This window comes from Squalius cephalus (assembly GCF_949319135.1).
Source record: "Squalius cephalus genome assembly, chromosome: 22".
Lineage (NCBI taxonomy): Eukaryota > Metazoa > Chordata > Actinopteri > Cypriniformes > Leuciscidae > Squalius > Squalius cephalus.
The window spans coordinates 28,787,570-28,801,219 of NC_137143.1; the positions used below are offsets into that span (position 1 = coordinate 28,787,570).

Here is a 13,650-nt window from a genome sequence, read left to right on the forward strand (position 1 = left end):
CTGTCTGTCTGTCTATCTGTCAGTATAGATAGATAGATAGATAGATAGATAGATAGATAGATAGATAGATAGATAGGCCTACACATGTACACACACACACACACACACACACACACACAGAATTGACACAAATACAGATACACACAAGTTCAGGTCACCTTCTTTGTTTACATAACTATTTAAATCATGTTCAAGTCATTTGCAAAGTGTGCAAATAAATACTGTAAAAATATTGCATCATTTAATTTAATTATTTAATTGTTTATTTCATGAAACGTCACAAAGCACTATTAAACATGATACATAATTTGAGAAGGTGGAAATTACACACACACACACACACACACACACACACACACACACACACACACACACACACACACACACACACACACACACACACACAAAATATTTTTATTGTCCTTATTTTATTCATTTGGAATAAAAAAAGCGTAATTGTATGCCTTCTATGGACTTTAATATTCATGTTTTTTTAGCCTTGTAGAAGGAACCGCTTCTATAGGCTACACCTATGGGTGTTACCTGTTTCATTTCAGTCTCTTGTAGTAAGTGAGTCATGCTTGAAAAGTCCCTCAAAGTGATCTCTAAACTTAGATAAAAGCTTCCATTTAAAAGAGTCCACACTACCTGTATTAAGTGTCTTCAAGCTCCTGAGAAGATCACTTTCTTGGTCGTGGTCCAAAAAATCCTCAGTCTGAAGTGAGCTGTGATTGGACGGATCTGAAAGCTTTCACGTGCCATGGAAACACCACACACACACACACACACACTCCTCTGTCAACCTAAAGGGTGGAGTGGGTCTTCTGAAGACGCACACAACCACAAACCCTGAAGGAAGAGCTTGAGGAAAGAATTTGAAGTCAACAATACATTTTAAATTCAGTTCATATTTTTTAGGCGAAAAATTAGCACTGTAATGTAAGCGTTGCCTTTTATACTCATATCTTGTAAGTTTAGAGCACGTGTTGCATATACACATCTGTTGTCTGAAGAAGGTTGACATGTAGAAACCCGGGTGTTTTGTGGATGTCTTCTTCAGTCATGCAGGTTTCGCGGGTCCGCGCGGCGCGTAAAAGCGAGTGGCTCAGATGCGCTCTCGCGCACCACTTCAGTCCAGATCCCTGCGTGGAAAACGAGATCGTGGTTTTGGCTACCGGCGTGGACCAGTATCTCCAGGAGGTGTTTCATCACCTGGCCTTTTACAACGGTGATGATCTCGTCTCGGATGAGGACTTCAGGAGTCTGTGTTTGATTTTGGGGATTCCCGCGAGCGCAGGGACTGAGAATGGCACCTCAGAACAACTTCCTTGTGTGCTTAACTTTAAAGAATTCCACGCACGACTATGTGGATTTTTCTCGCTTAAAGCTCAGGAAAGACAGGCTGGAGCTCGACTCCCGGTCAGTGAGGAGACCGAACACATCGAGCGCGAGATCCGACTCCGGTGTCCCCGCGTCCGGAGGAGAAAGTGCGTCAGTTTTGATCTGTCTACCGACCATCACAACCGAAAGAGGTCAGTGAGAAGATCCGGACACTCTCAGAATCTGAAACATTCGCAGACTTCTGCTGTGGAATCCACGAAAAACGCAGGTACAACTTTCTCACAGACACACACACACACACACACACACACACACACACCTGAGCTGTCAGGACAGGTGGACCAATTTAATAGCTGCATTTTTTCATCCAAAAACTCAAGCCTTAGGGGACATTTTTAGTCTGTACTGATAATTAATGAAGATTTATATACGGGAGATTAAGGAGTGTAATGTCTGTGCCTTCCAGAAATTGCAAATTATTTATATATTAAATGTAATTTTATATAAACAAACGTATTACTGCTTCCACAAACTGTTAACTGTTTTCAGCATTGATAATACTAAGAAATGTTTCTTGAGCAGCAAATCAGCATATTAGAATGATTTCTGAAGGATCATGTGACACTGAAGACTGGAGTAATGATGCTGAAAATTCAGCTTTGGACCACAGGAATAAATTACATTTGAAAAAAAAATATATATAAATAAATATATATATATATATATATATATATATATATATATATATATATATATATATATATATATATATATATATATTAAATTGTGATAATATTTTACACACAATATTATTGTTTTTACTTATTTTATCTATTTTGATCAAATAGATGCAGCCTTGGTGAACATGAGATACTTCTTTGTATATTTTTAAAGTAAATTAAAACAATTGAAATAAACTATTTATTTGTCACCTTCTATACAAGATTAAATCTGAAATTGTTTTACAAACAAGCAGAAAATTACATTTAACATGTATTTAATTTGTATTTACACTGATAATGTATAATTTCTCTGAATTAATTTCAAAGCAAAAAGAAAGTGTAGTAATTTTACTGAAGGTCTAATTTAATGTTTATTGCAGTGTCTGTTATTACTGTAACTCAGAGAACCTGACTATTTTATTTAAAATAACTAGTAAAAATTTGTAATAATAGTAACATAAAATATTTGAAATTAAAATAAAGGCATGCCATTTCATTTTTTATATATATGATTTTACACATCTAATAACAATATTTGATTTTTAAATCATTTAATAAAATAAACAAACGTATCATATTTATTAAAATTATTGATTAATAAATCATTTTAAACCTTATATGTGTTTTCAAATGATGCATTTGGTCAGCACTGAAGATGTATTTGTACTATATTTGCTGCAGTGGATGTTAACCCTCAGAGGAGATGGCAGGACCAGCTAGAGTTGGAGAACGCCAGTCTGAGGGAGTTGGTGGAGGACTTGCGTTCAGCCCTGCAGAGCAGCGACGCGCGGTGCATGGCACTGGAGGTGGCGTTATGCCGGAAAGACGTGCCGCCCCAACACACTGCTGGTGGAACCCCGGAGAGACAAGACTGCAGCGCTGGGGGAATAACAAAATCACGACAATCCAAACACATGGAATGGGACACCAGAAGAAGCACTAAAGACCTCCTGCGAGAGCTGGAGCTGATCCGTGCTTCACGTGATGGACAGCTGGAGGAAGCCATGAGGTTTAACCAGAGGTTAGAGGAAGAGCTGGTGGCAGCTTATGGAGAGCTCAGCAGGATGCAGGAGACCGTGGACAGTGTCAGGACTGAGAACGCACGGATTAAGAAGAGGACAGAAGAGGTCAGAGGGTCACTGGCTGCAGGGCTGGAGGGTGTGAGAGCTTTACAAGACCAGGCCAAACGAGCTGACCTGCTCCGAGAACGAGTCCAGAGTCTGGAGAACCAGCTGGAGAAGTTCAGGTACTTTTCACTTTTAATCAGCAAATGCTATCAGTTCAAAAGTTTGGGGTCAGTCTTTTTTTTTTTTTAAAGAATTTAATACTTTTATTCAGCAAGGATGCATTAAATTGACAGTAAAGACATTTATAACAGACAAAATGCTGTTGAACTTCCTATTCATCAAAAAAAATCCTGAAAACAAACTTATCACGGTTTCCACAAAAGCATTAAGCAGCACAACTATTTTCAACAATGTTAATAATCAAAAATGTTTCTTGAGCAGCAAATCATCATATTAGAATGATTTCTGAAGGATCATGTCTCACTGAAGACTGGAGTAATGATACTGAATATTCAGCTTTGCATCACAGAAATAAATTACATTTTAAAATATATTAAAAAAATATTTTAAATTGTAATAATATTTCATAAATTTACTTTTTTTTTTACAGTATATGATCAAATATTGCAGCCTTAGTGAATATGAGACTTCTTTCAAAATCATTAGAAATATTTCGAACGGTACTGTCTGAGGATTATTAAAGGTATACCGTAGTTCAAGGTTTACCTTTTCAATTTTAAAGGTAAAATTCTGTTTTTGTCCATAAAATAAAAGTCAGTGGGGTCCAAAATAACACTGGAATCCATTGACTTTCATTGTATTGACAAAACAAAACAAAAAAGACGTTTTTCAAAATATCTTCCTTTGTGTTCCACAGAAGAAAGAAATGCATACAGGTTTGGGAAGACATTTCTTTTTACTTAATGTTTCTGTCAACATTTTATATTGGAATTATCAATAAATCAAAATTAATTCAATTGATCAAGATTATACAATTATTCTGAACCAGTTCACTTCAAGACCTAGTCGCAATCATACAAATTTCTGTCATGAAACTCTAAATGGCGCAGGCTGGTCCTTAACTCAATCCGCTTGCAATCACATCATTCTCTAAAGGGCACAGCTGATTGGTTCCTGCTGTATCAGTAGCCAATGAGCTCGCAGCTCAACCTTCAAATACTTGCACAGCGCGCTTTCAGAAACCCTCCACCTTCCCCAGCTCCACCTGTATATCTCAGGGGGGCAGGGTTTCATATTTTCTTGAAGCTTCCCCGGGCGCCGCCATTGATTAGCGGACCATCACCTGCTGTTAGCATCCCATTGACTCCCATTCATTTTGGCGTCACTTTGACAGTGAATAACTTCACATCTGAGGCGTTTAAAGACTCCATTTGTCCATTATTTATTTCTAAAGAAACACAAAAATGTATAAAAGGCTCCATTACCTTGTATCTTACGTTATGGCCCCGTAGAAGCAGTTTTTGTAAAAATAGGCTAACAACTGCGTCATAACACGCGACTTTCTGTCGCACAGTAGAGAGATTACCGTATGGACAGGAGGAGAAGCTCGCAGGCAATCGGGGGGACGTGGAGGCAAAATGACAAAATAATTAATCAGAATACTTAGCAAAAGTTTCTCCTGCTCCTAGCTCATGGACAGCTCCTACTCACACTCTCCGTCTCTGCAAGATTCGGAAGGGAATGATTCAGATTTCTCTCGGCACAGCTACTAGAAGATAGACGGGTTGCTCACGTGACATCTACGTTGTCAAGCTCAGTTTGAGTCTGCGCAGTACGCTCGACCATCAGGAAGTGCGTGCTTCTAATTGACTTCACTTGTCTCCGTTGAAACATATGGGGTCGCTGTGTCCAGTTTATATACTGTCTATGGTATATCTGCTATGGGTAATTCATGTACGCTATATTGTACAGCAGCAGCATGTCTTGCTCACAGCAGTGTGTCGTGTGTGTATTGGCAGTAGCAAGTCCCGTACTTGCCCTGCAGCAGCAGCGGTGTACCAGATCTATTCCACCAAGATCAAACATATAAAAATTGTCAGACCCATTACTGTGCCAAACACTCAGAGAGTTGTCATGACAGAAATACTTTTCTAAGACCCAGAGCAGACCACAAAGGCGTTCTCAGACAAGAAACCATAATCAACACAAAATCTTGCATAACTGTCAGATTTGTACCTGCACTGACGCTCCAGAGTGGATTCTGGCTTGAGTTGATGTTGATGAGTCAAGGAACAGGGGTTGGTTATGACACAGATTGATTATTAAGGAGTAGCACTGAAGGGCATGTCGCAGGCATGCTTGATTTTCCCTTGACAGATGTTAATGACCTGCCTTAATAACACAGGATGGCACAGTTTCCTGAAAACGCTTATTAGTCATTTGCTTTCAAGTGTGAGTATTACAGCAAATCATTCAAAGCCGCTATTACAGCATCTAACTCGACATATCTTATTATATCCTGTGAGGGAGGATATAAGGTAGGCCTGCGTCCAGACACGTGTTTAAGCAGGAATGTTTGTCTCTTGCATCTATGAACATAATGCAGTCAAATTATGCAGAGGAAAAAATCTGAGGAAAGGTGTACAAAGTACAGAGAAATTGAGTATTTTGTGGCTTTTAGTCAACATCTATTAGCATATGTCAGTGTACTTCTACAAGCTAAAAAGGTTGTAAAAAAAAGAAAAGAAAAAGAAAAGAAAATATATATATATTTTTTTTTACATCGACTTATGAATTATAAGATGTATTTTGTGGTGAGTTTTCATATTAAATTAACTTAATGCACAAGCTTAAACAGGGAATGTGTAATATAACATCACCAAACACAATTGCAAAAATAATTTTAGTTAATTGTAGCATATTTTTTAATCGATAATAACAGTAAGAAATATAACGATGAAAAAAACAATGAATTTAATCTAATTTATATGATTTTGCATTTCTAAAAACACAAGTTATTTAAAATATATCATATTACACTTATTACACTAAGTACAATATGCTAAATAAAAAAACTATAAAAACAAATTCAAGCAATAATTATAAATATGTCGTTACTAAAGGTCTAATTTTTTAAGACTTAAACAGGAAATGTGTAATTTCAGTGCCATAGTGTCACCAAACAGAATTGGAAAAAAAAAAAATATATATATATTTTTTACACAGGTTTCCTGAACACTCCTCTGTCTCTGTCTCTGTCTCTGTCTTTGTCTCTGTCTGCAATTGAGTTTGAATTAGAGATTACACAAACCAAAAACTGTAGCAATAATCAACTAATAAACTTCTGTATTCTTAGAACCGTTTCCAGCATGCATGGCCAAATGCCAGTGTTAAAACTTTAGCTCACATTAACCTTGCTATCAATCAAGTAGATGGCTGGCTTTCAGTAGACGCTTAGCAGATTAATATCGGGGTTAATATTTTATTATTTGCATCACAGAGCGGTGATGTAATGCTCATTCCTCACCTGGAAAAGCAGGTCGAAACCTGCCAGGTTCTGCAGGGACAGTAATCAAACATGCATCAAGAAACGCAGAACATCCTCTTTCAGTCATGTGATCTTAAACATTTTAATTCCAAAGATCTTGACTCACCTGCGCAGATGGTTATTTGATCATGTTTACAGTGCTTTATGACTTATTCTTAGGGCCCAGTGCACCTGCACAGAGCTGAATATGAGCAGAACCGAAACACTAGTTGAACCATGTAGGTCCGGATTTCCCTCCCTCCATGATGATGCCCTCACCAGAAGAGGTAAGGAGACCCAGTCATAAACAAGTCAACTTCTCATTCAGATCTTAAAGGGATAGTTCACCCAAAAATGAAAATTCTGTCATCATTTACTCACCCTCAAGTTGTTTCAAACCTGTAAGAATTTCTTTATTCTGCTGAACACAAAAGAAGATATTTTGAAAAATGTCTGTAACCAAACAGTTGATGGACCCCATTGACTTCCATAGTAGGAAAAAAAAATACTATGGAAGTCAATGGGGTCCATCAACTGTTTTTGGTTACAGACATTTTTCAAAATATCTTCTTTTGTGTTCAGCAGAAACAATTAATTCTTACAGGTTTAAAACAACTTGAGGGTGAGTAAATGATGACAGAATTTTCATTTTTGGGTGAACTATCCCTTTAAGAAATTACATTTTCTTTGTTAACTTTGGCATGCATCTCAATAGCTGTGTCTATGTTCAGAATGGAATACTAGCATACTGTGTAGTATGTAGTGTGCACTATAGCTACTATAAAATAAATTGCATCATACATTAAAAGATATGCTTCAATGTTGTCATGTGACATCACTTGCATGTTTACTTCAGCAAGTGATGTGTAGCATCATCTTGGAAATAAATGCAAAAATAATTGTAGTAGATCATTTAAGGGATAGTTCAAACAAAAAATTTAATTCTGTCATTTACTCATCCTCATGTCGTTCCAAACCTGTAAGACTTTCGATCATCTTTGGAACACAAATGAAGATCTTTTTGATGAAATCTGAGAGCTTTCTGTCCCTCCATTGACGGCTACACAACTACCACTTTGACACTTCAAAAAGTTCATAAAGAGATCGTAAAACTAATCCATATGAATTGAACGGTTTAGTCAAAATTTTCTGAAGGGACTCGATCGCTTTTAAATGATAAACAGATTTAATTTAGGCTTTTATTTACATATAAACATTCAGTTGTGGTAAACGAAAGCTCAAGCATGTTCACATGACTTGTGAGAACCAATGAGGTTCATTCTCGTGTTACGCAGCACGTTTGAGCTTCTGCAAGAACCAATGAGGTTTGTTCCCACATGTCAAGCAGGTTCGGTACAGCTTCTGTTTATGTTCACTGATCAATGTGAATAAAAGTCTAAATTAAATCTGTTCATCATATAAAGCGATCAAGTCTCTTCAGAAAATTTGGACTCAACCACTCAATTCAAACAGATTAGTTTTACGATCACTTTATGAACTTTTTGAAGCGTTAAAGTGGTAGTTGTGTAGCCGTCAATGTAGAGACAGAAAGCTCTCAAAAAGATCTTCATTTGTGTTCCGAAGATGAATGAAAGTCTTACAGGTTTGGAAAGACACAAGGCCGGGTGAGTAATTAATTAAAAACATTTGGGTGAACTATCCCTTTAAAGGCAGTCGTGGTCATGTGATGTCTCTGTGCAGAAGAAGGCCTGCAGAGGTCAGTAGAGGGTCGGGCAGCATCAGATGAGGAAGAGGAGGAGAGAGGCATGGATGAAGGACAGTGCTGCCACCTGGAGGTCAAACGGCTGATTAACAGATTACACAGCTGTGCTAAAGGGTAAATAAATATATCCTAAATATCAAACAAAACAAGTCTATAATTTCCTTTCTGTGCTTTTCGGCCACAGCACATGCATGTTTGCATTAATCGGACATGTTCTCCTTCCACAGGTGTCAGAAAGCTGCTATCTGTAACTGGCTCGTCTCTCAGAGCTCCGTTCACACCAAGGAAACTAAAGGATGCGTGTGGATTCCTCAAGCGGAGGAGAGGGGAAATGGAGCAGTAAAGGTGAGTGTTGAAGCAGAAGCTATGATGATGTGTTTTCAGGATTGTCATCCACCACATCTTCTCTAATGAACCCTTGCCTTCTCTGTCACGGACTGCAGATGAAGCAGAAAGAGGCGGACGGCTTGAGAGCTCATCATTCACTGCTGGAGGAGAGACTGACTGATGCGCTCACTTTACTGCTGCAGATTCCACATAAAGTGAGAATTAGATTCAGTGACAGGGCCTGGTTTCACAGACAGGGCTTAGATTAAGCCAGGATTAGGCCTTAGTTCATTTAGGCTTTTATAAACGTGCTTTAGAAAAAAAACATTACAGGTGTTCATCTTGAGACACTAACATATTTTAAGATTTCAGTGCAAGTTGCTTTCAGTTAAAACAGCTCAAACATGCATTTTAGTCTGAGACTAGGCTTAAGCCTTATCTGTGAAACCAGGGGTGGATTTGTACATTTTTGTACATATTTGTCAAGATATGATACGGCTCGGGTCCCTTGATCCCTTTATTGTAAGTCAATAGATGTTTTTTTTTTTGGCCATACTCCCCTACTTCGGTTTAGGGGTTTTTGATTTCGGACGCAGCCTTAGAGAGTTAAAAATCAGGTTAATATTACTTCCTGTTCATTCATCACACCGGAAAATTGATGTATATAGCGCTTTATACAATACAGATCGTTTCAAAGCAGCTTTACAGTGATAGTCATACAGTCAAGTCATGCACATTGCATTGTGGGATATATTGTTCCTTTCAGTGCACTTTGTTTACATTTTGGCAAATGTAATGCTAAATGCAGATAATATTGACTGTATGCATACTATATACTGCAGAAATTGTATAGTAGAATCCCTTTCTGAATAGCCAGTGCTAATTTGCACAGTAGAGTCGCATTGATAAGTCCACACTGCCACCTAGTGATTAAGTTACGTAATGAAAACTTTTGTGTTCTGACCCCTGATAGAGAGTCTCTCGCCGGATCTTGGGGAAAATACTGATCAACACACTAGATCTGTGTAGCAGAAAAAGTCCCGGTAAGCTCTGCCTAGATGTGTTTCATTTACTTTCTTTTGTCCAAAACTGCTGGATAAACTCCCATCTTGTCCTTCAGACTGCACTCCAGTGTTCCAGGTCGTGGACACTCTCTGCCAGCAGCTTCTCTCCAGTGACCTCCTGGATGGAGGAGAGGAGGAGGTCTGCAACGGGTCACGACCTTCTGTGACCTCAGGTCACCCAAACACGTCCAACCCCCTGCTGATGTCCTGCTGAGAGCTCACAGATGTCCCGCTTAGGACACTTTCTATCAGGGTACATTATTACATTTATTATTTATTACATAATTTATACTTAAATGCGTTACAATTAGAGTTTTAAACTGTATTCGCATGTTTTCAAATTGTTGTTATACGTCATATCAAATGTCATAAAATAAAATAACATTTATTAATAATAAAAAAACCAGCTCATGTAAAATTTAGTTTGACCTCTTGAAGTGGACAAACATAATTTTTTCACCTTCTTCCACTTATTTAAAAAAATATATATATATTTATTGAATTTAAAAGTTTCTAGTCCCATTTTGTACCCTATTTGTGGAAAGTATCACCATGAAATCATAACTGACATTTCCTATTTTCTTATGAAATAATTTGTACTTTTTTAATTTTTGGAATTGATGTGTTCTCATAATCTTTCATCAATATAACTTCCCCTTCCTCTTTCAGTGACATCTCTTCTCTGATGATGTGGTCACTGGTGTGAGGGCGGGGCAACCTGTCACTCACATGGGATCCTCCAATAGCAAACCACAACCAGCCAATCAATTCCCAATGGACCAAATGAAGTCCCATCCTACATTTTTTTCTTGTTCAAGAAGCCGGTTAACTCGGATATACGTCACAATATGGAAGAAAAGACTATTGCAACTTCTGATTCATGCCGACTTTAACCTATTCTTCTTCAAACGCATGTTACATAGTCTCCTGAAACCTTTCCACACGTTTACCCTTGTTACGTGCAAGACATGAATAGGCCACATTATAAGACGCTTTAGAGTTCAGTCTCACTGTGGTGTGTTACTGTAATTTTTCTGCAAAGCACTTAATCTGTGTGAGAAAAGTTATGCTCTCATATGACCCTCTTACAAAATAATTTTTAACAATTATATTTATGCTACGAAATAATATTGGTTATATTTGATAAAATTAAAAATACAACTTTTTTTAAAGAAAACATTTGGTCCATTTTTTGTGCTTGTGCATGTTCATGTGTCACTGATATCATCACATGATGTCATTCCATGTGACACGGGTCACATCCCCGCTACAGACGGTGTGTCGGCTCATTGGAGGAATCCTTATGATACAAGATCCTGAGAGCTTCATACATTTGACCAGTTTTTAATTAGAAAGTAAAAAAAAAACAGTGCCCCCTGGCTTGATATTTTAATATCGAATTCAATGACTTTTAACCCTTTAAGGCCTGACATATGAAACAATAGTCAGGAGAAAAATTATTTTTATAAAATGAAACAGTAAAAAAAGTTTGCATACAGTACATGTTTTTTTTTTTTGTTGAGTATCATATTTGATGCATCAGGCTTTTATGACTCATATAGTATATAATATAGGAGAATATGGAGGCCCAAACAGAACAAATATATGCAATTTGGTGCAGATGCTGATATTTATATTGCCAAAAAGCAAGATCTGATGTAAATGTAAAGCAGTGATATCTTTAAAACAATATAGCAGACTACTTAGAATGCATATAAATATCAGTCGTCGCTCTATATCTCCCAATAATATGTCTTAGTAAGATGATATTTAAATGCTTAGTTTTCTGATCAAAGCTCTGTAGTTTTTCTGTGGAGAAAAAATATATAATGCAATGACGATTGAGTGATGTACAGGTAAATGTTCCTCAAAAGCCTATTTAATACTAACATTTTAAACTGATTTTTCGAACAATATAAAAGTAATATCTTATGGTTACTTAAAAAAAAAAACTCATTAAAGATTTCACAGCAAAAAGAACCACCATGTTTTTACAATGATACTAAAAGGCCTTTTACTTGCTCAAAACTAAACTATCAATCAGACGACAAAAGGCATAGATTGTGAACAAAGGGTTTTGTAGCAAAGCGTTGATCATGTTGACAATTTAGAGGCCTTAGAAATCTGCTTATCGAACACGATACATTAGGCTTTATGGGGTTAAGAGGGACTTAAATGCCTAAATACTTCTTGGTACATTACAAGTAATAGAAATAATCATATGTATGTTCTTGCTACTGTATAGTTCTTTTGTTTAGTGTTGTGAAGGTCCAACCCAAACATCTGTCAGATTACAAAGAGCCTCAGTGTGTGAGTTTGTCTCCGAGCGTCTCAGGCACATTGTGTTCTGAACGAATCTCTCAAACAGCATTCAATCTTAAACTACAAAAGGATGATATAGAAAAAGCATTTAGACCGAGTCAGTTCTCCCGGGATCATTTTCTAGAAAGCTCTTGAAGCTTCCTCCTCCATCCAGACAAGCCTTGGCCTCATTCTATGTCCGGTCTTATCCGTGTCAATCCCTATTATTCCCATACCAATCCGATTGAGCCGCTCTCATGCTGGAACCAGATCTGCTGAGTTATGCGTCTGGATGATTTGTCTTCCTCTGTATTATGTTTGATGAGGATGGGACATTGTCTCCAGAAACTCTGATAGAAGAGGAGCAGCGACATTGTGATTCACAACGGAAAAATGACAAATGCAAGGTCACTGGATTTAACGTCAACTGGGACATTTCAAACGTTCACTTATCAGACATTTATCATCCTGAATATATAGATTTTTTTTTTTTTGAGCACCAAATCATGGGGTCAGTAAAAAAAAATTAAATACTTTTGATCAAAAGTGAAATTGATCAGTAAAAATGAGCTTTTGAACTTTCTATTCATCAAATAACATTTAAAAAAAAAAATAAAGGTTTCAAAACCGTTTTCAACATTGATAATATTAAGAAATATTTATTGAGCATCAAATCATCATATTAGAATAATTTCTGAAGGATCATGTGACACTGAAGACTGGAGGAATGATGCTGAAAATTCAGCTTTGCATCACAGGAATAAATAACATTTTAAAACATATTCAAATATAAAACTGTTGTTTGAAACTATAATAATATTTTACAATATTACCATTTTTGATGCAGCCTCGGTGAGCATAAGAGACTTTTTCAAAAACATTAAAAAATCCTTCCAAACTAGTAATAATATTTTACATTATTTCATATCATTACTCATAAATCATTACCCGACAGGCATAATTCACTGAGTGTGGTCATGTATTAATTAATAAGCAGTTCAGATAGAGGTGTTTTTGCAGCTCAGTTTCAATAAATGTGACCCTGGACCACAAAACCAGTCACATGGGTCATTTTTTTTAAAAATTGAGATTTATACATCATCTGCAATCTGAACAGGTTTCCATTGATGTATGGTTTGTTATGATAGAACAATATTTGGCAGAGATATTTGAAAATCTGGAATCTGAGGGTGCAAAAAAATCGAAACATTGAGAAAATCGGCTTTAGAGTTGTTCATTTATGTTGGCGATTGTGCTGCATTCACTCACAAAAATAAATGTTTTATATATTTACGGTATGTACAACATATCTTCATGGAACATGATCTTTACTTAATATCCTAATGATTTTTGGCATAAAAGAGAAATCGATCATTTTGATTGGCTATTGCCACAAATATACCCGTGCGACTCGTGACTGGTTTTGTGATCCAGGGTCACAAATGCTCTATTAGGGAGCAAGTTTTGCTACAGTATGTCAGTACAACACATCTCAGAAGATCAGTGTCAATGTGATTCTTCATCATTAACCATACCCAGCAGCATCGGTGTCAATCAGGGCCGTCCTGGTGCGATCGCCGTGAGGGCCCCGAGTCAAATGGTATGAACACAGAAAAGC

General features: G+C 37.0%; 1 protein-coding gene across 1 annotated transcript; it reads left to right on the forward strand.

Moving 5' to 3' along the window:
• Positions 1-659: 659 nt before the first annotated feature.
• Positions 660-10,900, forward strand: LOC307150236 (EF-hand and coiled-coil domain-containing protein 1). The gene is made up of 9 exons (XM_079857195.1): positions 660-1,609; positions 2,745-3,309; positions 6,798-6,904; positions 8,319-8,454; positions 8,568-8,685; positions 8,784-8,882; positions 9,641-9,710; positions 9,788-9,984; positions 10,401-10,900. Exons 1-8 carry the CDS (start codon positions 1,048-1,050, stop codon positions 9,943-9,945), a joined length of 1,815 nt encoding a protein of 604 aa, XP_079713321.1. The 5' UTR covers positions 660-1,047; the 3' UTR covers positions 9,946-9,984; positions 10,401-10,900.
• The last annotated feature ends 2,750 nt before the right edge of the window (positions 10,901-13,650 follow it).

Coding starts and splice junctions, on each gene's coding strand:
- LOC307150236 (XM_079857195.1), top strand. CDS start 1,048: ATGTCTTCTTCAGTCATGCAGGTTTCGCGGGTCCGCGCGGCGCGTAAA. Junction 6,905..8,318: donor TGATGCCCTCACCAGAAGAG/GTAAGGAGACCC, acceptor GTCTCTGTGCAG/AAGAAGGCCTGCAGAGGTCA. Junction 8,455..8,567: donor TTACACAGCTGTGCTAAAGG/GTAAATAAATAT, acceptor CTCCTTCCACAG/GTGTCAGAAAGCTGCTATCT.